This window comes from Melanerpes formicivorus, unplaced genomic scaffold (genome assembly GCF_026170545.1).
Source record: "Melanerpes formicivorus ecotype bairdi unplaced genomic scaffold, bMelFor1.0.p_v2 SCAF_81, whole genome shotgun sequence".
Taxonomy (NCBI): Eukaryota; Metazoa; Chordata; class Aves; order Piciformes; family Picidae; genus Melanerpes; species Melanerpes formicivorus.
The window spans coordinates 1,481,258-1,506,104 of record NW_027142433.1 but is presented as its reverse complement, the minus strand read 5'-3'; the positions used below and the strand labels follow the sequence as shown (position 1 = coordinate 1,506,104).

Below are 24,847 nucleotides of genomic sequence, written 5' to 3'. Positions count from 1 at the left end.
ATCAGGAAGATCTTCCACTGCCTCCATCACTGCTGTGGCTCTGCACTGGACTCTCTCAAGCAGTTGCCTGAGGTCCTTCTTGACCTGAGGGGCCCAGAACTGGACTCAGTATTCCAGGTGTGGCCTCAGCAGGGCAGAATGATGAGTGCCAGAGCTGCAGCAGTGCTGTGTCCCTGCAGGAAGCAAGGGTTGAAGCCCCACATTCCCCTGCTTCGAGTGCAGCTGAGCCCTGGCAGCGAGCTGGGCTGGCTGTGCCACCAAAACCCCTGGCTGCATCATGGGGAGCCCCAAGGGAAGGGGCCAGAGGAAGCCAGGGGCACTGACAGCCCTGCATGTGCTCTGCTGAGCCCGAGGGAGAACACAACTCACCAGTGCAGTGCTGAGACCTGTTCCCAGGGAGCCTGCCCAGCAGCAACGAGTGTGAAGCAGGAGGAAGAGGAGGCAGCACAAAGGGGGGCAGACAAAAGCCTTCATGTGGTGGCCATGAATTTAGGGAGGGTGTGGAGCTGGCAGAACACAGCCTTGGGCTGGGAAGGAGCTGTGCTGAAGGCTCTGCCCTGCTCCCCCCCTGCAGGGAGCCTGGCAGAAATGACTCCTGCCCTCTCCCCCCGGCTCCAGCAGCTACTTGCCGTGGCTCAGACGGTGACACTGATTCACTGCTGTGCTGGGGGGGAAAGCCCCCAGCCCTGGAGCCAGGTGAGTCACAGGGAGGTGCTGCTGGCTCTCCAGAAGGAAGAAAGCCCAACCAAGGCAGCACAGGGCAAGGCTGTGTGATGGGGACATCACAGCATCAGAGGATGGCAGGGGGTGGAAGGGACCTCAGGAGAGCATCAAGTCTCCAATCCCGCCCCCCCGCTGCCAGAGCAGGAGCAGAGAACCCAGCACAGGTCACACAGAACACATCCAGAGGGGGCTGGGAAGGCTCCAGAGAAGGAGACTCCACAACCTCTCTGGGCAGCCTGCTCCAGGGCTCTGGGAGCCTCCCAGGGCAGAAGTTCCTCCTCATGCTGAGCTGGAACCTCCTGTGCTGGAGTTTCCATCCACTGCCCCTTGTCCTGTCCCAGGGTGCAGCTGAGCAGAGCCTGACACAGGGCACCCAAAGGCACTGCTGCCTCCCAGCTCTGCCAGCAGCAACAGCCCTGCCCTGGGCTCATTGCCTACTTGGCTCCCAACATCCTCCAAGCCATTTGCCTGGCTGCAGGCCAGCATCACCCACCACAGGCACTGCTGCTTGTGCTGCCAGGCCCAGGAGCAGTTGATGTGCTCCTGCCAGGGCCCTGAGCAATGCCTGCCCGTGGGACACTTGCCCAGAGCAGAAGTGCTGAGCTTCTCAGAGAGGCAGGAGGTGTGAGGGTGACCATGCACCAGCATGCCCCCTGCCTGGCTCAGTGGCTTGCCCAAAGCATGCTCCCTGACCTAGGTTATGCTCTCCTTCAGCCTTGCTGGCTCCACCACCAAGCTCTGTCCAGCTGGGTACCCACTGCTCTTTCCCAGGCTGGACTCCTTGCTACCAAGCTCTCCTCCCCACCACAGTCTGGAGCCTTGCCACAAGGGCTGTGTTGCTTCCCCAGGCCTGGCAGAGAAGGGCAGGGAGCCTATGGTGACTAAGGTATGAGGCCAGCTACCAGGGGGTGCTCACCCCTCACCTCCTGGTGTGCCACTGTGCTGAGCCCAGGCATTGCTGCACTGCAGCAGCCAGCAAGCCCAGCAGCCAGCCAGCCAAGGCAGTGCTTGCCCATGTCTGCTGGGAGCTCCTTCCCTCTGGCAAGCAGTGCCCAAAGCCCCATCCCCACACAGCCTCCTCTGGGGCTCAGACCTCACTGTCCCCAGGAGCAGCTCACACTTCACACCTCCCCACAAGCTCAGATGCCTGCCTTCTGCCAGGGGCTCATCTACCTCCTCAAACCTGCAATCTTGCCCCATGAGCACTGCACCAGGGTGGAAGCACAGCTCACACTACTTAATGATGCCAGGAGCCTGAAGAGCTGTGCTGGAAAGCACTCACCACATCCTGGCCATGGTGTCAAAAGAGAGGGCAAAGCCAGCAGGCTTTGGCCAGCTCTCCTGGGAGCAGTCTTGCTCAGCTTATTGATGAAACACTGACCATGGGAGGAGGCCCTGACCCATCTCATGCAGCCATGTAGGCAGAAACACTGAACTGGAGTAGGAATTCCAGTGCCAGGAGAAACATCATGAAAGATCTTTTCCAACCCAGAGTGCTCCTGAGGCTCTGAGAACCTGCCCAGCAGCCTGCACCCTTTCCTTACTGCAACTGTCAGAGCTCTGAAAGAGGAACTGAGATCATAGAATCAACCAGGCTGGAAAAGACCTCAGAGCTCATCAAGTCCAAGCTCTCACCCAACCCCTCCTGACAACTCAACCATGGCTCCAAGGGCCACATCCAAGCCTTTTATGATCACCTGCAGGGCTGGGGACTCCACCACCTCCCTGGGCAGCACATCCCAGTGGCCAATTCCTCTTTGTGGGAAGAACTCTCTCCTCACCTCCAGCCTAAATCATTGCAGACATCCCTTTGGTTCCTCCCAGATCTAATACAGCCTAATGCTGTTCACCTCAGATAACCACATCAGGCCATTAGCTCACAGGATCATTCACCTCACACCCAGTGCCATGGCCTGGCAAAGAGCAAAGCTCTGCTCTTGAGGCAGCCAAAGCCTAAGCATCTCCTGGCCAGCTCTGCCCACGTCCAGGGAAGGGCAACAAAGCTGGGGAGGGGTCTGGAGCACAGCCCTGGGAGGAGAGGCTGAGGGAGCTGGGGTTGCTTAGCCTGGAGAAGAGGAGGCTCAGGGGAGACCTTCTTGCTCTCTCCAACTCCCTGAAGGGAGGTTGTAGCCAGGTGGGGGTTGGTCTCTTCTCCCAGGCAAGCAGCACCAGAACAAGAGGACACAGTCTCAAGCTGTGCCAGGGGAGGTTTGGGCTGGGAAGAAAATCTTCCCAGAGAGATTGGCCATGGGAATGTGCTGCCCAGGGAGGTTGTGGAGTCCTCATCCCTGGAGGTGTTTAGGAAGAGCCTGGCTGAGGCACTTGGAGCCATGGTTGAGTTGTCAGGAGGTGTTGGGTGACAGCTTGGACTTGATGATCCCTGAGGTGTTCTCCAACCTGCTCAGTGCTATTCTGTTCTCACACCCCACCCAGGCAGGGCTCATGCAGGGCCAGCTCTCTTTCAAGCCCTGCTCCAATTTATGGCAGGGAGAGCCATGCATGATGGAAGGCAGAGAGAGAAATGAAAAGGGGCAGCCCTGGTACATGACCTAATGCCTTTCAAATCTCACCCTGGCAGGAGCAGGGCTCCCTCAGAGGCATTTTAATTAGAGGAGCTGAGATCTGCAGCAGGTGCTCTGCACAGCACAACTCAGTGGCCAAAGCCATTCCCTTTTCACACCAGCCTGACTGTGCCTGTGGCTCGCAGAGGATGCAAAGAAGCAAAGCCCTCATCCTGCTGCAAAGCAGCTCCTTGAAATTCAGCACTCCTGCCAAGCTGCTAAAATAGAGCTCAGCTCTGTGAAGCAACACAAGCCCCACGAAAACCAGAATGTACCTGAGAGAGTAGGAGGTGTGGAGCAGAGCAGGATGCTGAGATGCTTGCCAGGCCTCCTTGCTTCCAGCCTGCAAAGCTCCCTTGGATGCTTCCCAGCAGCAGGCTTGCAGAGAGGCAGCCTTTGAGAGGTGCCCATCTAGGAACTCATCCTTCCTGGCACCAAAGGCAGGCTGGGATTCAAGCTGCAGCCAGCAAGCCAAAGTAGTGCAAAAAAATCATCAATGAAAAGAGAGAATAGGCTGGCTCCAGATTCCCTGGAAGGACCACGTGGAGCCCCAGCCAGGCAGCACAGCCTGCACTGAGACACCCCAGCAGCACAGAGGGAGAGGGCTGCATGGCTCCACAGCGTGGCTGCAGCCAAAGCACACCGAGAGGCCTGCCCTGCAGGGGCCCTGCCTGCTCAGCCATGCTGACAGGGCAGCAAGGGGGAAAAGGGAGGAAGGGGGGGAAAAAAGGGAGGCCAAAAGGAGGAAGGGGGGAAAGGAAAAGGGAGGCCAAAAGGAGGAAGGGGGAAAAGGAAAAGGGAGGCCAAAAGGAGGAAGGGGGTGGAAAAAAAGGGAGGCCAAAAGGAGGAAGGGGAAGAAAAAAAGGGAGGCCAAAAGGAGGAAGGGGGAAAAGAAAAAGGGAGGACAAAAGCAGGAAGGGGGGGAAGAACAAAAGGCTGTTTTGCAGCTGGCTTTAGGCACTTTAAGCTGAAGTCTTCAAGAGCTCAAGGTCTTTGTGGCTGGGAGGTAGCACCAGATGGGCTCTCAGTCTCCAGCACCACAAAGCCCTCTCCAGTAACTGATGGACCCTTCCCAGCCCACTCTGATGAGCTGCCAGCCACACTGCTCAAGGTTTGCCTGTGGCTGGCTCACAGCAGAAAGCTTCTGGGCTGCTGCCTCCTAGCAAAGCCTTGGCAAGGAAGGTCCCCCCCAGGCTCACACCATCAGGAGAAGCTGGATGCAGCTTGAACAACCACTGCTGAGCTTGGGGCTTTCTGGGGCTCAGGAGCTCCCAGGCCACCATCTGGATTTGGGGATTGGGTTTCACCCCTTGCAGCCAGAAGGGGTCAAGAGGCCATCTGAAGGCAGATCTGGCCCAGCAGTTTCAGGCACAAACCAGCAGGGACCAGGATGAGGAGAAGCTGTTGTATGAACACAGTCCCAGCAGACACTGGAGAGGAGCAGCAGCCCTGGCCTGATGTGCTCATCAGTGCTCTGCAGGAAGCCCACAAGAGGTAGGCTTGGGAGGAAAGCTGCAGGAAATTGCTGTCCAAAGGCATCCTTGGCAGGGCTCATGTCCCATTCCACTGAGTGCTCTCAGGGCCAGAGACCTGCAGCAAGATGCAGAGCAAGGCAGGGCTGTGTCCCCAGCAAGCCAAGCAGGCAGCCAGCTGGGCACCGCCCCCCCCCCCCCCGGCCCCCAGAATCTCAGGAATTCTCCCAAATCCTGGACAGGAACTCCCCCCCCAGCCAGCACAGTCAGATGGCTATGCCACCACCAGTCCTGCAGCAGGAGAGAGAGGAGTCACAGAGTCAAACAGCCTGGCAAAGACCACAGAGATCACCAAGTCCAGCCTGTGGAAGGGGAAGGCATTCCTTCCTTGCACCCCAACTCCTGTGTAAGGTTCCTCCCAACCCAGATGCAAGAAAGGGCCCAGCTTTGGGCTGCAGCACACACCTCAGTCTGGAGGCACACTCTGCCCAGGGCTGCTGCTCTGCTGTGCGCCTGGGAGAGCAGCCCCAGGCTGGCAGAGCCCAGCCACAGCAGGAATCTCAGCAATGCTGGCTATGCTGTGTCCTCCTCTCTGCCCCCAAAGGGTCAGGTCTCCATCTAAACAGGAAGCCAGGAGCAGCCAGGCCTCTGGTGCTCACCCTCCCAGTCTTGGCTGCCAGAGCTGCTGCTGCTGGCCTGTCCCCCCCTGCCCCCAGCCCAGCACAGGCAGTTGTGGAGGCTGCCAGGGCACTGTCCCCATGCTGTCCCAGGCTGTCAGGCAGGATGCTTCCTCACTCTGTTGGCATCATTTACTAGGTACAGGCACAGCCCAGTGAGCAGGGAGATGATCCCTGTGGTCCCTTCCAACCCCGACTGATACTGTGATACTAAGGCAGCACTGGGACAAGGGAGCAGAGGGGACAGCAAGGGTTCCCCCTCCTCCCCCCAGCAGCAAGGGTCCTCCCTCCTCCCCCCAGCAGCAAGGGTTCCCCCTCCTCCCCCCAGCAGCAAGGGTCCCCCCTCCTCCCCCCAGCAGCAAGGGTGCCCCTCTTCTTCCCCCAGCAGCAAGGGTCCCCCCAACTCCCCCCAAAAGCAAGGGTTCCCCCTCCTCCCCCCAGCAGCAAGGGTCCCCCCTCCTCCCCCCAGCAGCAAGGGTCCCCCCTCCTCCCCCCAGCAGCAAGGGTTCCCCCTCCTCCCCCCAGCAGCAAGGGTCCCCCCTCCTCCCCCCAGCAGCAAGGGTCCCCCCTCCTCCCCCCAGCAGCAAGGGTCCCCCCCTTCTTCCCCCAGCAGCAAGGGTCCCCCCTCCTCCCCCCAGCAGCAGCTAAACTCAGCTCAGCCTGGGTCGCAGCAGCCTCCCCTTGGACCAGGGACTGCATCAAAGCCCACAGGGACCTCAGGGGCAGCAGCTGCCTCACACAGCACAGCCAGGACCACTGAGGCTGGCACCTGAAGGCCTGCCACTGCATGCTGTCTGAATGAGCTTATTCCTCCCCTGGCTTTCCCATGCCAGCGTTCTGGGATTGCTTTAGCCCTCAGAGGCCATCACCACCCTCCTGCTTGCAGAAGGACAAACACTCCCTGACCTCCAGCCAAGCTCAAGCCAGCCTCCAGCACCCAGCCAGCAAGTGCCCTCCCAACACTGCAGCAACCTCTTGCTTCTGGCTGCAGGGCCAGTGCAAAGCAGGGGGGAACAGGGAAGGGTGCAAGTGTGAACCCCCCCTCAAGCCAAGCACCCTGGCACCCTCCTTGGGAGCAGCACCCTGTGACAAAGCAACAGACATTAAAAGCCTCTCTGGCAGAGCTGATCTGCAAGCTCAAGGCCTCTCAGTGCCTTGCATCTCCCCTGCCCCACACTTCAAAACACTACTCCATTATTTCACCCTAACTTGTCTCCTTCCCCTGCCATTTGAGTTTTATCTCTGGATTTCCCAGAGGCTGGTAAAGTTTGTATCTATATAGGTCATCAAGGAAGCTCTGGGGTTTTGTTTGCTGTTATTTCCCCCCTAGGGTTTATTTAAGCCCTCAAAGCTGTGCCCAGCCTCCCACAGGGATGTGGAGTCAGGAGATTTGGGGGCTGGAGCTGCATTCTTTCAGAAGCCTTCTCTTGAAAGGCAGCAAAGGAAGAGAGCTGTGTGGAGAACCACAGAACTGTGAGGGCTGGGAGGGAGCTCAAGGCTCAGCCAGCTCCAACCCCCTGCCATGGCCAGGGACACCTCACACCACAGCAGGTTGCTCACAGCCACCTCCAGCCTGGCTGCAAACACCTCCAGGCAGGAGGCTTCCACCACCTCCCTGGGCAGCCTGTGCCAGGCTCTCAGCTCTTGATTGCTGCTCTGTCTGGAACCGAGGTCAGCAAACCTAATTCACAAGAGGACTTCTCGACCTGTGCACCCAGCCACAACATGAACCACCTCTGAGAGGAGAAGGCAGCAGGTGGGAAAGCTGCTGGGAGAAGTCCACAACCTGTTTTGCCCCCAAAGCTTGAAAGAGCAGAGCCTTGCAATCTCTGTCCTTGAGCTCTGGCACTCCCCTCCCCGGGGGATGGCACTCCTCCTCTCCTCTGGCAAGCAGCAGACAACAGCAGCAGCCTGCAGGGGAGGCTGAGAGAGGAGCAGGGCAACAGCCAAGCCTGGCTAGGGCTGCTCAGTCACAGGATCAGAGGATGTCAGGGGTTGGAAGGGACCTCTGGAGATCATCAAGTCTCCAACCCCCCCCTGCCAGAGCAGGGCCACAGAACCCAGCACAGGTCACACAGAACACATCCAGAGGGGGCTGGGAAGGCTCCAGGGAAGGAGACTCCACAACCTCTCTGGGCAGCCTGCTCCAGGGCTCTGGGAGCCTCCCAGTTCCTCCTCATGCTGAGGTGGAACCTCCTGTGCAGGAGCTGGATCCCATGAGGCCACCAGGCTGACAGCTCATCCATTACTCAGCCCCTTGTGAGGATCCTCAGCTCCCTGCAGTGCTGTTTCCAGGAGGGAGCCAGCCCTGGAAGGCAGAGCAGAACCCTCCTGTGACCCATGGGGCAGACCAAATTACCTGGGCCTGTGGCCACACTGCCACAGATGCCAGAGCAAGGTCCAACCACTGCCCAAAGGGATGCTTTGTGCCTCAAGCAGTAAACCAAGCTTCTGCTGCTTTAAGCCCAGGGACAGTGACCTCAGCAGGCCTGTGGCTTGCTCACCTCCCAGCTCAGCCTTGAACAGCTTCCAGTTGTGCAGGTGAGAGTGGAGAGCAGAGGAAAAGCTCATCTCCTGCCTCTCTGCCAAGCATTCTGTGGTGAGAGCACCCTGCATCCTGACTGGAAGTATTTTGGGAAGCCAGATGACTTCATCCCCAGCTGACATCCCCTGACCTGCTCCTTGTTAAACAAGCTGACTGCTGCCCAGCCCAGGGCTCCTTACTCACCTCTTTAATTTGCACATTGGCAGCTACCAGGCACTAACCTGCTGCCCCAGCCAGGCAGCACCCAGATCCTCACACAGCTGAAGGGCTCAGGCAAGCAGCAAAGCACAGACACAGCTCCTCCACAAGCAGCTCACAGGTACTGGAGTTGGGGCTGGCACAAGAGGAAATCCCCAAGACGCAGACAGGCTGCAGCCTCCACCTGGTGCCAGCAGCTCCATGCCATAGAATCACAGAGCTGCCAGGGCTGGAAGGGAGCTCAAGGCTCAGCCAGCTCCAACCCCCTGCCATGGGCAGGGACACCTCACACCACAGCAGGTTGCTCACAGCCACATCCAGCCTGGCTGCAAACACCTCCAGGCAGGAGGCTTCCACCACCTCCCTGGGCAGCCTGTGCCAGGCTCTCACCACCCTCCTGGGGAACAACTTCTTCCTCACAGCCAATCTCAATCTCCCCATTTCTAGTTTTGCTCCATCCCCCCCAGTCCTATCCCTCCCTGACACCCTCACAAGTCCCTCCCCAGCTTTCCTGGAGCCCCCTGCAGATCCTGGAAGGCCACAATGAGGTCTCCTGGGAGCCTTCTCCTCTCCAGCCTGCACAACCCCAACTCCCTCAGTCTGTCCTCAGAGCAGCACAAGCACAGACATGGTCCTGAGGTACCTCTCAGGCTGCAACTATGCCCAGCCACAGCACAGGGGATGCCCAGGCAACACTGGGCACAGGCAGTGCTGGGCATGCTCCCAGCCTGGTGGTGTGGCACCAGCAGGCACCAGCCCAGCTTACATGGAGATGTCAGGGGGAAGGAATCACAGAATCAGCCAGCTTGGGAGAGACCTCCAAGCTCACCAAGTCCAACCAATCAGCCAACCCCAGCTAACCAACCAGTCCGTGGCACTCAGTGCCTCACCCAGGCTGCTCTTAAACACCTCCAGGGATGCTGACCCCAGCCCCTCCCTGGGCAGCACATCCCAAAGGCCAATCTCTCTGTCTGGGAAGGACTTCTTGCTAACATCCAGCCCAAACCTCCCCTGGCACAGCTTGAGACTGTGTCCTCTTGTTCTGGTGCTGGGTGCCTGGGAGAAGAGACCAACCCCCTCCTGGCTCCAGCCTCCCTGCAGGGAGTTGGAGAGAGCAAGAAGGTCTCCCCTGAGCCTCCTCTTCTCCAGGCTAAGCAACCCCAGCTCCCTCAGCCTCTCCTCCCAGGGCTGTGCTCCAGACCCCTCCCCAGCTTTCTTGCCCTTCTCTGGACACCTTCCAGCAGCTCAACCTCTCTCCTAACCTGAGGAGCCCAGAACTGGACACAGGACTCAAGGTGTGGCCTGAGCAGTGCTGAGCACTGCTGAGCACAGGGCAGGATGAGCTCCCTGCTGCTGCTGGCCACACTGCTCCTGCTGCAGGCCAGGATGAATAATATCCAATAGACAACCTGCAGGACAGGATTTATGCAAGAGGAGGGTGGAGGAGGAGGTGGAGGAGCGGTGGCCTCGCTGCCCTGGCGCGGGGGGAAGGAGCAGCCTGGGCACACTCACCCTGATCCGCCGCATGGCCGTCACGATCTCCACCCTGCTGTTGGGCCGGGGCACATCCAGGCTCCCGATGTACTGCAGGGGAGAGAGAGAAGATTGGTCAAGTCCTGACAGTGCTGGAAAGCTCACAGGCCCCCCATGACCTCCCGGCAGGGATCCCAAGGCCACTGTTGAGGAACAGGAGGTGTGCTGGGTTGAACCACAGAGCTGTCAGGGCTGGAAGGGACCTCAAGGCTCAGCCAGCTCCAACCCCCTGCCATGGGCAGGGACACCTCACACCACAGCAGGTTGCTCACAGCCACCTCCAGCCTGGCTGCAAACACCTCCAGGCAGGAGGCTTCCACCACCTCCCTGGGCAGCCTGTGCCAGGCTCTCACCACCCTCCTGGGCAACAACTTCTTCCTCACAGCCAATCTCAATCTCCCCATTTCTAGTTCTGCTCCATCCCCCCCGGTCCTTCACTCCCTGACACCCTCACAAGTCCCTCCCCAGCTTCCTTGCAGCCCCCTGCAGATCCTGCAAGGCCACAATGAGGTCTCCTGGGAGCCTTCTCCTCTCCAGCCTGCACAACCCCAACTCCCTCAGTCTGTGCTCACAGCAGAGCAGCTCCAGCCCTCTTGTTATCCTCATTGAGATTCCCTCCCAACATCCAACCTCCAGAGCAGCTCAGCTGGGAGGCAAGTGAAGCTCTATTTACAAGCAAAACTACAACCTAAACTATGGCATGCAGTGAGGATGGGCAAAATAGACAAAGGATTTACACTTTATAAGCAGAAGAGAACCCCCTGGACAAAAACCTGGGGGTTAGCAATGGCTTCCCCCTGCCCCTGTACATGGGACAAGAGCAGAGAGCTGCTGCCAGCACTTAGCCACAAAGCAGGAATGCAGCCAAGGTCAGCAGAGCAGACAGAAGCCAAAGCTGGCATCTGCCAGAGCAGGGGGAGCAGAAAGAGAGTGAGTTAGTGCACAACACTCACTTGAAATTAGATACCTGCCCAAGGAGATTGTTCAGACCTCACAAGCCCTGTGAGGAGAGGCTGAGGGAGCTGGGGTTGCTTAGCCTGCAGAAGAGGAGGCTCAGGGGAGACCTTCTTGCTCTCTGCAGCTCCCTGAAGGGAGGCTGTAGCCAGGTGGGGGTTGGTCTCTTCTCCCAGGCACCCAGCACCAGAACAAGAGGACACAGTCTCAAGCTGTGCCAGGAGATGTTTAGGCTGGAAGTGAGGAGGAAATTCTTCCCAGCAAGAGAGATTGGCCCTTGGGATGTGCTGCCCAGGGAGGAGGTGGAGTCCCCATCCCTGGAGGGGTTCAAGAAAGGCTTGGATGTGGCACTTGGAGCCATGGTTGAGTTGTCAGGAGGTGCTGGGTGACAGCTTGGACTTGATGATCTCTGAGGTCTTTTCCCACCCTGTTGATTCTATGATCACTTTCCCTTTTGACATCCAGTGGTAGTTTGTTTGCATTCCACCACCTTCTCTCCAAGCCCTGTGGGAAGTGCTCCCGGCACAGCCTGAACCTGCTGCGGGTGGCACCCAGCCTGCCCCACCTGAGGCCTCAGCACATCTCCCACCGCCAAGCTGCTGCCTCCCCACAGCCTTTCAAGGCTTCAGCAGCCTTTATTCTCACAAGACATTAACTTCAGCAGCCAGGCCAGCAAGCCTCACTCATTGTTGCCACAATCAAAGGATGCAGGTCCAGCCAACGTCCCCTCGGCTGCACTGAGTCATCCATGACAGACCTGGATGTCGGAAGAGTCCGAAAATAGCTGGGGCAATCTGTCCTGTGCTTGGGCCCATTGCTGCTCAGTGGCAGCCCTGCCAAAACCCCTTGGCTGGGCTTTTTTTCTTGCAGCAGTGCTGAGCCTCCAGGCCAAGCCTGCAGAATAAAGGAGCTGCTCTGCTATTCAGAGGGGACCAAAGGCAGCGGCACCGCGACCCAGCACGGAGAGCGGCCGAACAAAAAACCTTTTTGAAGATAAAATGGAAGAGGGCAGATTCAGAAGAAGGATCAGAAAACAGACAAGCAATGAAGAGTCAAAGCTGAGTGTTAAAACCATGTAGTTAGAAGAAAAGCTCTCTGAGGCTATTTACCAGCCCCCTGTGCTCCCACGCTTCGGCCCAGCACCGGCGCTGACGTAACCCTCAGCGGCACAACAAGGGCACCAAACCCGGCAGGGCTACGTGCTGCTGGGAACATGGCCACAAGCTCTGCTGACACCACCAGAACCCAGGGCACTGCTCCCAGGTGGCAGCTCTAATTTGGGTGCTTAAGTGGCTGAAGGTGTGTGGGGGTGAGGGTACAAGCAGGGGCTGCAGAGAGGAGTTACATCTCACTCACCTGGCTCCTCTCTGCTGGGACACTGCTGCCACCCCTACTGAGGGCAGAGCACAGGGGCTGGGTGACCACACCTGAGCTTCATGTGTGTGTGTGTGTGCTGTCCTGGAAAGCCCCCCTTGCTAAGCCTCTGTGCTTGCACCCCAACCTCAAGGAGCCCCCCACTCAGTGCAGCCACCCCCAGCCGCGTGGCTGCTGCCCCGGCTGCAGAGGGAGGCAGGCATCCAGCGACCGGCACCGGGCAGTGGGTGCTGAGAGGAGATGTCAAGAAAGAGGATATAAAAATAAACAGCCAACAGCTGGCACGTTCATCATGTGCTGAGCAGGCTGCCACGGGGCAGGGCAGCTTTATGTAACCAGGAATTAAAGGCCACACTGCAGGCTGCTGGCAGAGGCAGCACTAACTGCCCAGACCCCAGGCGCCGGACGGAAGCAAGAGTGCAGATCTTGGTTCAGTGTGCAGTCACAACAGAGCCTGTCTGCTCCTTCAGGTGTTCAGGTTGGACTAAGAGAGAGAGACTTTGACATCAATCCATTCCCTTGGCTTATATGAAGCCTGGAAGCCATCACTAAAAAGCAGGAGACAAGGAGGAGGGCAGGGGCAGCCGGAGCACGGGGTACACAGTCACCGTGCAGCACCTAAGGGAGAGACCTTTCCCCATCTTCCCCTGCCAGGCAAGCAGCTTGGATCACTGGAGGTTAGGGGCTGGAAGGGACCTTCAAAGATCATCAAGTCTAAGCCCCCTGCCAGAGCAGGACCACAGAACCCAGCACAGGTTGCACAGGAACACATCCAGCTGGGTGCACAGCAATTCCCCCACCAAGCATCCCCACGCCAGGAGTTGGGGTTGTGCAGGCTGGAGAGGAGAAGGCTCCCAGGAGACCTCATTGTGGCCTTCCAGGATCTGCAGGGGGCTGCAAGAAAGCTGGGGAGGGACTTGTGAGGGTATCAGGGAGGGATAGGACTGGGGGGGATGGAGCAGAACTAGAAGTGGGGAGATTGAGATTGGCTGTGAGGAAGAAGTTGTTCCCCAGGAGGGTGGTGAGAGCCTGGCACAGGCTGCCCAGGGAGGTGGTGGAAGCCTCCTGCCTGGAGGTGTTTGCAGCCAGGCTGGATGTGGCTGTGAGCAACCTGCTGTGCTGTGAGGTGTCCCTGGCCATGGCAGGGGGTTGGAACTGGCTGAGCCTTGAGGTCCTTCCCAACCCTGACAGTTCTGTGATTCTATAGGCAAGTGAAGGAAGAGAAACCAGACCCCACTGGGCAGCAGCTCCTTGGATGGCCCTCCTGGGAAACTGCAGCAGCAGTAGGAAGGCCTTGTTCTGTGCCCCTTTAGTCAGCTGTTCCCCTCCCAGACCAAGGAGCTCAGGTCACACAGGCTGCAGGATTTGCTTTTGCTACCAAACCCAAGCTCCACAGCTTCCTGCTGCATCCCACCTCCCACAGGACCATGCCCCCCCAGATCCCACAGCACCTCCAGCCCCGGTGTGGGCTCACTTCACACAGTTGCTGTGCTCACAGCTCCAAGCACACCCACCTCTCCCCAGCCCTGCAGGCAGGTATCCAGCTAGCTGGTGATTTTTTTGCCTGTTCCCCCAGACTCAACAGATGGACAAAGCCTCCCTAGATTACTTTTTGCCTTGGGGGAAGAAACCATACACAGGAACTGCACTGCAGAGGGATGCACCCTTCCCGGGGTGGTGAGATCTCCTCAACAATGTGGACTTGGAGGCTGATCTGCTGCTGCCCAAGGGAGGAGAGGAGGGGTGGGCTGAGCAACCATCTGTACTTAGCAGTGATTGCAGGTACAAGCACACCGAGGGCCAGTCCTGCTTTGCTCTCCTCCAGCCCTCCAGCCCCTAGCACTGACTTTCATTTTGGGAGGAGGTGTGGGGCAAAGGCAGGCTGGGATCAGCACAGCAGCTGCAGCCTTCAGGGTGCAGGACTAACCCCTTGCCCCTTCCCAGCACTGAGACTCAGCTCTCCAGTCCCCCAGGCAGAAGCCCCAGGGACCCCTGAGATCCCAGAGCACAGGCAAGGGCTTCTGCTGTCCTTCAGTATCTGTGTGCCCCAGCCAAAGTGCCAGGCATGGTGGTGGCCCTGCTCCCCCGGGCCAGTGCCCTGCTCCCCTGCTCCCCCGGGCCAGTGCCCGTGCCAGCGAGCTGACCCCACGGGCAAAGGAGGGGCTGGGGCTGAGCCCAGGGAGGGGAAACTTTGGTGGCCAGGACAAAAGCAAAAGAAAATAAAGCTGTGTGAAAGAGAGCTGACAAAGACAACAAACCCATGAAAGAACCCACCCTGCCCAAGCCCCCCGGGGAACTGAGGGGGAAACCATATGGACATGTGCAGGACAGCTCTCCCAGAGAGCTGCCGCCATAGCTTCCCGGGGGGGAGGCGTCAGAGGTGAAGCCCCCCACTTGCACCCAAGAGCCAGGAGGGATTAGGGGGTCACCAGTCTGTGCTCTGAAGATGAAGGGCACAGCTGGCTGGGTGAGGGCAGCTCCAGGCAGCCCCCTCCTCCCTGGCCCAATTAGGAGGAGGAAGGCCACCCGCTCTGTGCGGCAGTGAATGGGCAGCCAAGGGGGTCCCTCCTGCAACCAGGAGCTCTGGCAGCCCCACAAAGGCAGCCCTCGCTGTGCAAGCAGCCACAGCTACAGCCTCTACCATCCAGCAGCACAAAGCACCTATTCTGAAGGGTGCTTTTGGTCCCCCAAGCGCCCTGCTGCTCCCCATCCCCGTGTGTGGGACTCAGGATTCCATTCATCCTTCCCAGGGCAGCCTCTCTCCCTGCCATGCCCAGGGCTTGGAGGCTATCATCAATGGGGCTCCTCAGCATCTGAAGAGGGCTGGCTTGCTGCACCCTCCCATTCAGTCAGGGTCCCCATGGCTCCTCAGCATCTGAAGAGGGCTGTCTTGCTGCACCCTCCCATTCAGACAGGGTCCCCATGGCTCCTCAGCATCTGAGGAGAGCTTGCTTGCTGTGCCCTCCCATTCAGACAGGGTCCCCATGGCTCCTCAGCATCTGAAGAGAGTTTGCTTGCTGTGCCCTCCCATTCAGACAGGGTCCCCATGGCTCCTCAGCATCTGAGGAGAGCTTGCTTGCTCTACCCTCCCATTCAGACAGGGTCCCCATGGCTCCTCAGCATCTGAAGAGGGCTGGCTTGCTGCACCCTCCCATTCAGACAGGGTCCCCATGGCTCCTCAGCATCTGAGGAGAGCTTGCTTGCTGCACCCCTCCCATTCAGGCAGGGTCCCCTGTGTGTCCCAGTGACTGCTGGCAGGAGCCCTCAGACAGCTCACACGATGCACCCTCCAGCCCACGGCTTACAGAGACCTGCCCAGCTTAGGAACCTGCCAGCTCTCCCCAGGTGACAGCTGATAAAACCCCAGCCCCAGACAGGAGAGCATTCTGCCAAAGCACTCTCTGAACAAGTCACCCAGCTTCTTGGCTGCCTGTGAGGCTGTTTAATACTGCTCCCTCTCTGCTCTGTCAGAAATCCCTTCCCTTGAGGAGCTGCTTTCTCTGTGGCAGCAGCTGGCAGGGATTCCCGCAAAACCAAAGGCCAACTGCACCCCTGGCAGGGGCAGGCATTCCAAGGGCTGCTGCTGAGATCCCTTCTGGGTGGTGGGCAGCAAAAGCCTGCCCAGAGAGGAGATGCCAGCCTGCCCAGGGAGGCACAACACTGCTCTGCCAGTCCAACCCACGTGCAAAGGCCAGGGTTGAATCATACCCAGCTTACAGGGCAGCCCTCGCTGGCTGGCTGCCACCTTGCCAGCTTCAAAAGCTGCCCTGAGTAGCCAGCTTGCCACGGGTGAGGAACCACTGCTTCTGCAGAGGAGACACCTGGGCACCAGCCCCACCGTGGAGCATCACCCCATGGGCCTCCCAGCCTCCCCAGGACCAGGAGAGCCTCATCTGAGAAGGGACTCCTGTACCCAGGCTGGGGAAGGGTTACTGGAGATACTGGCAGCCAGGTAGGAGGCATCAGATAGGGGATGTCAGAGTCCCACCATGGCACAGAATCAACCTGGTTGGAAGAGACCTCCAAGCTCACCAAGTCCAACCACTCACCCAACCCCAACTAAGCAACCAGCCCATGGCACTGAGTGCCTCACCCAGGCTGCTCTTAAACACCTCCAGGGATGCTGACCCCAGCCCCTCCATGGGCAGCACATCCCAATGGCCATTCTCTCTTGCTGGGAAGAATTTCTTCCTCACCTCCAGCCTAAACCTCCCCTGGCACAGCTTGAGACTGTGTCCTCTTGTTCTGGTGCTGGGTGCCTGGGAGAAGAGACCAACCCCCACCTGGCTACAACCTCCCTGCAGGGAGTTGGAGAGAGCAAGAAGGTCTCCCCTGAGCCTCCTCTTCTCCAGGCTAAGCAACCCCAGCTCCCTCAGCCTCTCCTCCCAGGGCTGTGCTCCAGACCCCTCCCCAGCTTTCTTGCCCTTCTCTGGACACCTTCCAGCAGCTCAACCTCTTTCCTAACCTGAGGAGCTCAGAGCTGGACACAGGACTCAAGGTGTGGCCTGAGCAGAGCTGAGCACAGGGCAGGATGAGCTCCCTGCTCCTGCTGGCCACACTGTTCCTGCTGCAGGCCAGGATGCCCTTGGCCTTCCTGGCCACCTGGGCACACTGCAGGCTCATGTTCAGCTGCTGCCAAGAGTCCAGGACAGCCTGAGGCCGCACAGGGGACTGAGACATTGGCCCTGTGCCACATGGCTACACCACCAGGCCAGTGCCAAAGTGCCTGGGCAGCAGTCCCCAGCCAGGCACCCCAAGTTCCCCCAGTGCCAGGGGAACACCCTGCCCGCCTGCAGCCTGCCTGATAAGGGCTTCTCAGGCCACCACCCTCAGGGAAAGCAGGGAGCAGTCCAGCTCCTGGGGCTCTGGCTGGCCCAGGGCTCCTGCTCTGCACTTGCCCAGGCACGGCCTCTGCCCGGGCACAGCCCCAGCTCTGCCCTGCACCCCAGGAACACGCAGCCCCGCTGGCCAGAGCGTGGGGAAGTTTACTCAGCCAGCAGTGGTGTGTGCTCAGCAGCCAAAGGGTACAGAGCAGCCAGGGTGCCAGCTGACTGCAGTGGAAAAAGGCACTGGCTTGCCAGCCTCAGCCTGGCAGGTGGGGGCAGAGGGCTCAGTCCTACAGAATAGACCAGGCTGGAAAAGACCTTTGAGATCATCCAGTCCAACCTCTCACCCAACACCATCTGATCAACTTGGTTGATTGCCTCATCCAGGCTCTTTTCAAGCACTTCCAGTGTCCTCTCTTAGTGGGGCTCTGCACTCTGAGGACACAGGGGTGCCCCCAGGCCAGGAGCCAGGGAGTTTAACACAGCACGTCAGACTAGGTCTGTGGTGACAGCTTGGACTCGATGATCTTTGGGGTCTCTTCCAACCTTGGTGATACAGAGATACTGTGATACTCCTCCAGAGCTCAGTCAGCAGGCAATAAAAGAGGGACACCTCAGGCCAGGCAGCACTGGCCAAGCTGACACCCCAGGGATATTAGCCCTCACTTGCCTGCTGCTCCTGGAAGCACTTGCCCTGCCCAGGAGCTGAGCAGGGGCTGAAGCACCACCGACACAGACCTCTGAGGATCCCAAGACAAGACCCTGGCACCCACCAGAGCCATGTGCTCAGCACCCACCCTCCTCTCTCACCAGCCAGGACATGGCTCACTTGGTAAGGAGAGATACCTTTGCAGTGGGATGCAGCCCTGGAGCAGGGAGAGAGGGCAGGGCAGGGAGGGAGCAGGTACAGCAGGACAGGGGAAGCGTTTCCATGCCGGCGGAGCAGGGCTGCCCCCATCCCGTACCCCACCCAGCCTGGCCACCCACAGCTGCCCCTGTGGCAGGGGCTGAGCCTCCTGCCTTTGCACCCAGCTACAGCCTTCCTGCCCAGGATGCACAAGGGCAGAACACCTCCAGCATGCAGAAGGCAGGACTGGAAGCATCCCATCCCTGCCAGGCCTTCCCGGGGACCTTCCGGCATCTGCTGAGCGCCCGCAGCGCCCGGCTGGGCCCCGCAGTCTGGGCACAGGCAGCTTTGCCAAATCTCCCCCTGGCAGAGAGATTTTTTTTGCTAAGAGCTTCACCAAGCAGCCTGTGAACCAACTTCACAAGTACAGCAGAAATATGCCACTGTTGCAGGCAGAACTTTTGTGGCACTGGGGAAGGTTATTTATAGCCTTGAGCAAGCAATCCTGAGCTCAGTCCCGCTGCAGCTTTGCCCCGGGCTGAGCAGCCCCGACACTGCACACCGTGCTGCAGGGCTGCCAGTACCAGCAGCCCCCACAGAACGCTGCTGAATCTCTCCCAGCCAGCTGAAGAGGGGCAGAGCTTCACACAACCTGTCTGCACTGACTCCACAGCCCCGTGGCAAAGCCAACCTCCCTAGGAAGGGAGCCTGAAGCAGAGGAGCCCCAGATCAGTGCTGCTTGCAACCCAACTCAGAAAATTGTTAGGGCTGGAAGGGAGCTCAAGGCTCAGCCAGCTCCAGCCCCCTGCCATGGCCAGGGACACCTCACACCACAGCAGGTTGCTCACAGCCACCTCCAGCCTGGCTGCAAACACCTCCAGGCAGGAGGCTTCCACCACCTCCCTGGGCAACCTGTGCCAGGCTCTCACCACCCTCATGGGGAACAACTTCTTCCTCACAGCCAATCTCAATCTCCCCACTTCTAGTTCTGCTCCATCCCCCCCAGTCCTATCCCTCCCTGACACCCTCACAAGTCCCTCCCCAGCTTTCTTGCAGCCCCCTGCAGATCCTGGAAGGCCACAATGAGGTCTGCTGGGAGCCTTCTCCTCTCCAGCCTGCACAACCCCAACTTCCTCAGTCTGTGCTCACAGCAGAGCAGCTCCAGCCCTCTGCTCCTCCTCCTGGCCCTGCTCTGGACACCTTCCAGCACATCCAGATCCTTCTTGTAAGAGGGGCTCCCTTCAAATGCTTCTATGTATGATCCCTAAGGTAGAGAAGAGTGCACAAAGGAGCAGGAACACCCATGCTTGGTGCTCCCCTCAGGCTGTAATTCTTGTCCTGATAAACAATTCATCTTTGCAAGAGCCAGCAGGCACCGCCAGGGCTTGCAGCCTGGGGAAGGCAGTGGGCAGGGGAGCTGGAGGGGTTCATAGGAAGGCACATACTGCATCAGACTGAAGTTCCCTTCATGCCCCATCTCCAAACATAGCCAGCAGCAGATGCTCGGTTCAACTTCGCTTTCCCACGCACGGAAGCGGAGAAAAGCACTGACAAACATGAGAGAAAAATGCCTGCTTGCCAAGATCCCTGAAGAAAGAGGGGGGGGAAAAAACCCAACCACCACCCCAACCACCCAAAAATAATAAATCACCTGCTGCCCAGAAGAACAGCAACCCTGCCCAGCCTCCAGCCCTGCCTTCAGCTGCAAGCAGGTCTGCTGTCAGGAACACCGAGATCCAGTACGCCACGGCCCAGCCCATGGCAGCTCTGAGGTCCTTGCACCCAGCTGCCCCTCCATGGGCAGCCTCTGGGAGCAGATTAAGATGACTCAGGACTGAAGCTGTTTCCAAATGAGAGCTATTTGCTAAGTGGGACCTGGCTCTGGACTACATCTCCAGGGCAAGAGGAATTTCTTGCTGATTTCCAGGATCTGCAGGGGGCTGCAAGAAAGCTGGGGAGGGACTTGTGAGGGTGTCAGGGAGGGATAGGACTGGGGGGGATGGAGCAGAACTAGAAATGGGGAGATTGAGATTGGCTGTGAGGAAGAAGTTGTTGCCCATGAGGGTGGTGAGAGCCTGGCACAGGCTGCCCAGGGAGGTGGTGGAAGCCTCCTGCCTGGAGGTGTTTGCAGCCAGGCTTGGATGTGGCTGTGAGCAACCTGCTGTGGTGTGAGGTGTCCCTGGCCATGGCAGGGGGTTGGAGCTGGCTGAGCCTTGAGCTCCCTTCCAGCCCTGGTGATTCTATGATTTTGAGGAGGGCCAGCCCAGCAAGCTCCCTACAATGGTTGCAGTGACAGGAGACAGGGATAGCTTCCCTGCAGCAGCCCAGCAGCACCCAGCACCCCTGCACTCAGACAGACAGGGGCTCTGGCACTCCAAGGACAGGCTCTACCACCCTGCTCAGTGCCCTCTATGTGCTGATCTCTCTGGAGGTGTGGGAGCAGCCCGAGTCACGACTCCTGAATGGCTGGTGTTGCACAAGCTGCCTCTTGGGGTTTGTCCTGCAGCACCAAGGCTTGGGGAAGATAAGGACTAATCTCACATCCCCTTCTTCCTCATCTTGACTGGAGGAGCTGTGCTGGGTGGAGAGGTGAAGGAGGACAGGAGGTGTCTTTGCTCTCTACATATTCCTTTACTGAACCAGAAAAATCACTGCACAAGTGGGAATCTCTGTCCTCCCCCCTGCACCACGCTGCAGCTCCCAGCTCTCCTGCCAAAAGCCTCAGCTAACCCAAGAGGCCAGGCTGCTGATTTTCTCCAAAAGCCCAGACCACAAGACTCAGAAGGAAACAAATGCCCTGCCTACACCCTGGGAGCCAGCTGCTTCGATTCCCAGCAGCCTGACCCGAGGCACAGAGGGGTTGGAGGCACCCAGTGAAAAACATCCCCAAGTGTGAGATGCATTGCTGCTCCTGAAAAGATGGAGTGGGAAATCCCAACTATTGGAGTGATCTCCAGAAAGTGGATTAACATAATCCTCTGAGGACACTGCTCAGGCTGGGTGCCCCTGGGCCAGGGCATATGGCTGCCAAGTGGCTTCATGGGGATGAAGTGGAGGAGCCAGCAGTGTGCCCAGGTGGCCAAGAAAGCCAAAGGCATCCTGGCTGGGCTCAGCAATGCTGTGGCCAGAGGAGCAGGGAGGGGATTGTCCCCTGGCACTCAGCTCTGCTCAGCCCACACCTGGAGTGCTGTGTCCAGTTCTGGGCAGCTCAATCCAAGAGAGATGTGGAGGTGCTGGAGCCAGGGCAGAGCAGGGCAAGGAAGCTGGGAAGGGCCTGGAGATAAATCTGCTGAGGAGAGACTGAAGGAGCTGGGGATGGTTAGTGTGGAACAGAGGAGGCTGAGGGAGACCTCACTGCTGTCTGCAGCTCCCTGAAAGGACCTTGTGGAGAGGCTGCTGCTGGTCTCTCCTCACAGGTCATTAGTGACAGAACAGAGGGAATGGCCTCAAGCTGCCTCTGGGGAGGTTCAGAGTGGACAGGAGGAAGAATTTTCTGCTGGCAAGAGTGGTCAGGGACTGGAATGTGCTGCCCAGGGAGGTGGTGGAGTGCCCAAGGCTGGAGGTGTTTGAAGGTGGTTTGGCTGTGGTGCTTGGGGCTGTGGTTTAGGGCTGAGCCTTGCAGAGCAGGGCTCTGGGCTGGGCTTGGTGATGCCTTGCCAGCAGCACTTGCTTCAGAGTGAGGTGCAGTGCTCTGTCCTTGACAAAGGCCTAAGCCCTGGCTGTCTGCAGGCCACCCACCACAGGAAGCCAGGAGTGCTTGGGGGGCAAGGGGGACAGCAGCAGGGATGCCAGCAGCTACTGACGACCTGAGACACGCACCGCACCCACCCCGTGTGCCGTCTAAGACAGCAGCAGCCAGCCTGGCTGCGAGTGTGAAAATACAGCCAAGCACTCAAACAATCAACCAGCACAAACCAACCCAGGCTGCATCACTCCCCTGCAGCGAGCCCCAGGCAGGCTTCTCAGGAATCCCAGGCTGCCAGAGCAGAGAGCACTGATCCAGCTGCTGAGGGCTGCAACACCAGGACCCCACTGCCTGTGCTATCAGCAATCCCAGGGGATTTTAGGAGACAGGCCTGCAAGTCAGAACTGTCAGGGTTGGAAAGGACCTCAAGGCTCAGCCAGTTCCAACCCCCTGCCATGGCCAGGGACACCTCACACCACAGCAGGTTGCTCACAGCCACCTCCAGCCTGGCTGCAAACACCTCCAGGCAGGAGGCTTCCACCACCTCCCTGGGCAACCTGTGCCAGGCTCTCACCACCCTCCTGGGCAACAACTTCTTCCTCACAGCCAATCTCAATCTCCCCACTTCTAGTTTTGCTCCATGCCCCCCAGTCCTGTCCCTCCCTGACACCCTCAAAAGTCCCAGCCCTTGAGATGAGCATTTTCCTTCTTTAATCTCCCCCAGAGCTCCACTCCAAGTCAGAGCCTCTCAGTTCTGAGGCTGGCCCTGGGTGCTGAAACCAGAGCCACGCAGGGTTCAGCGCTCAGGATTCTCGTGGGTAAAAAGGAACCAAAGGAGTGTAAGCATTTAATTAATCTCCAGCAATCTGATGAAAGGACAGAGTTAATTGCCTAAGCCATCTGCATTTGGCATCTGGCATTAGGGGCTGCTGGAGGCACCCACGGATTCGGAAGCTGGGGGTTTTGTACAGCCTGTGCTTGGCAGGAGCGCCTGCCACAGGATACCAAACAAGAGAAAGAGAGGAGCTAACAAAGAGGAGCTAACGTGCTCCACTCCATTCGTGCAGCCAGGCCAGCAGCAAAAGAAAGAGATGAGCCACGAGCAGACTGAAGGACAACCATCCCACTCCTCGCCCCCCCAGGCTGAGCCACCCAAAGCTGGCATGGAGGAGACACCCGGAATCTAGAAGGGCAGGAGCTCTGCAGCCTCCCCGCAGGTGAGGGGTGAGCTGGTGCTGGCAGTGGAACAGCAACTGGCTCAAATGATCCAGGAGCAAAAGGCTGCACAGCCGAACTGGAGCAGTCTCTCCCAGCAAACAGTTGCAAAGCAGGTTTAAGTTTGCTCTGTAAACAACTCCTCTGCTGTTCCGCTCTCTGCAGCACGGTGCCTGTCGCTGGGCAGGCAATGGCCTCTGCAGGGGAACCCATCCGGCCCTGAGGAAAGGGGGAAACAACACCTGGACCCCCTCCAGAAGCTGCAGCCTTGCCGTCGGGGCACTTCATGTCACGAGATGCCAAATCTGTGGTTTATTGCTGCCCCCTCCCCAGCAGATGTGCTCCGAGGACAACGGGGTGGGAGAGACGCCTGCCTGCCTGCCTGCCACTCGCAACTGCTTGACACCAGGGCGCTCCGCAGGTCAGCGTGGGACAGCCCTGCTCCTTTGCTGCTCCCAGGGGATGCAGTCATGTTTCCCCCTTTCAAACGATCTCACGGCCAGCTGCTGCCAGTCAGCGCTACCTGCTCGGGGCTGGGCAGCGCAGCCCGACCTCCAGGCTGCCCCCAGCCTGCTGCCAGATCGCCCAGCGCTCGGTCTCTGGGAAGCCACAGCCGGAGTGCAGCGAGATACTGAGAGGTCCCAGCAGCAAAAACCCATAAATAAACAGAAACCAAACCCAAAGAGAGCTTCCTGCCAAACTTGCCAGCGAGAATGGTTCTATATATGTAAGGAGAAACAGCACAAGCTTTTATTTTGGGGCTGGCAGCCCTGACCTCCTGCCCTCCCCCGCGAATGGCACGCAGCTCCTCCGCCCGCTCGCACGATGCGTTTATCCCATTCGGGGGGCACCAGGGTACAAGGGCACCCCGCAGCCACCGGCTGCCCGTCCCCCACCACACCGGCACTCCCAAATTTCCCACGAGGCTAGAAACGCAGAGCCAGAGCCCTCTGCTCTTTCCCGGCAAGATGCGCGCAGTCCCGGCTTCTCCCGGGCCAGCATTCCCAAGCAACACCACGCAGACCCCAGGAGAGATGCTGGGACGCGGAGTGAAGCAGCAGAGCGACCCTGCTCCATCTGACCGCCTTCGACATCCTTGCGGGATGGGCAGGAAGCCTCGCTCAACTCTTTCCCCTAAACTCAGCTGCAGAGCAAGCAACACCAAGGGGGAAAGGCTGCCGGGGAAAGTGGGGAGATGCCAGGGTGTGCGAAAAGAGAGATGGAAAACGGGGGGGATCGGGGGCGCAAGCGCCGGGCGGGGAACCTGCGGACTCCCCACCGGCCCCCGCTCCTCGCCCGCTGCCCACCTTGGCCTCGAAGCAGATGCCGTGCTGGAAGGCGTCCTCGTTGTGCAGGGGGATGCGGAGGTCGTGCCGGTCGTCCACCAGGTTGTACTTGGACTTCGCGGGCATGGCGGCCCCGAGGCGGCCGGGCTGCCCCTGCAGCGCGCCCGGCACCGCCGCCGCCGAGCGCCGAACCTCCGCCCCTAGCACCGGCCGGCCCCGGGGCGGGGACGCGCCGCCGCGCAGCGCCGAGGACGGGCGGGGAGGGGACAGGAGAAGGGCGGCTACGAGCGCGGCTCTGCGCGGCCCCCTCCTCTTCCTTCGGGGAGGGGCAGGGCAGCAATAAAAGGGAGGGGAAGGCTCCGCTGACACCTAGTGCGCGGTGCCGGGTCTGCAGCCCGGCTCCACCGGAGCTCGGGAAATGGAGGGGGTCCGGGAGAGGGAGGGAAAAATCACCCCCGCAAATGGTTATGGGGGTGGGGGTCCAGCGGAGCCCCGGGAGCGCGAACGCCGAGCTGCTCCCCCGGCACACACACACCGCAAGCCCTGGGTTGGGAGCGGGGCCCGGGAGACAGATCTCTGCTTCTGGGCTGCCACAGACACTGCTGCCAGCTCCATCCGAATCTTTCATCTCAACGCAGGACGTGAGGGAAATCAAGCAAGCTGGGCACACAACCCCCTCCATCTGCTGCTTAATGAAAGGCCAGGCCCTGTGGCCGCATCCGACCCTTCTGTGCCCTACTTCATAAGAGCTAAAGGCTGTGACGTGAACAGGAGCTGACATTTGATCCACCTCTACTCTCACCAGAAAACACAGCCTAAAGCCCGTGAAGGGAACTTCAGCACTTGCTGTGTGCACTCAGGTTTGTGTGTGCTGGAGTTTCTGGGTGTTCAAACCACAGGGCAGATAAAATTACCCTTTCCAAAACGACTCTGCAGGGTATTTTGTTTAGA

General features: G+C 59.2%; 1 protein-coding gene across 1 annotated transcript in view; it reads right to left on the bottom strand.

The window, feature by feature from the left end:
- NOS1AP (nitric oxide synthase 1 adaptor protein) overlaps positions 1 to 24,102 on the bottom strand; it is a 59,891-nt gene extending 35,789 nt beyond the window's left edge. The window contains 2 exon segments of the mRNA XM_068164593.1: positions 9,689 to 9,760; positions 23,918 to 24,102. Of these exon segments, the coding sequence (XP_068020694.1) occupies positions 9,689 to 9,760; positions 23,918 to 24,022 (177 nt within the window). The 5' untranslated portion in view covers positions 24,023 to 24,102.
- Between the last annotated feature and the right edge of the window lie 745 nt (positions 24,103 to 24,847).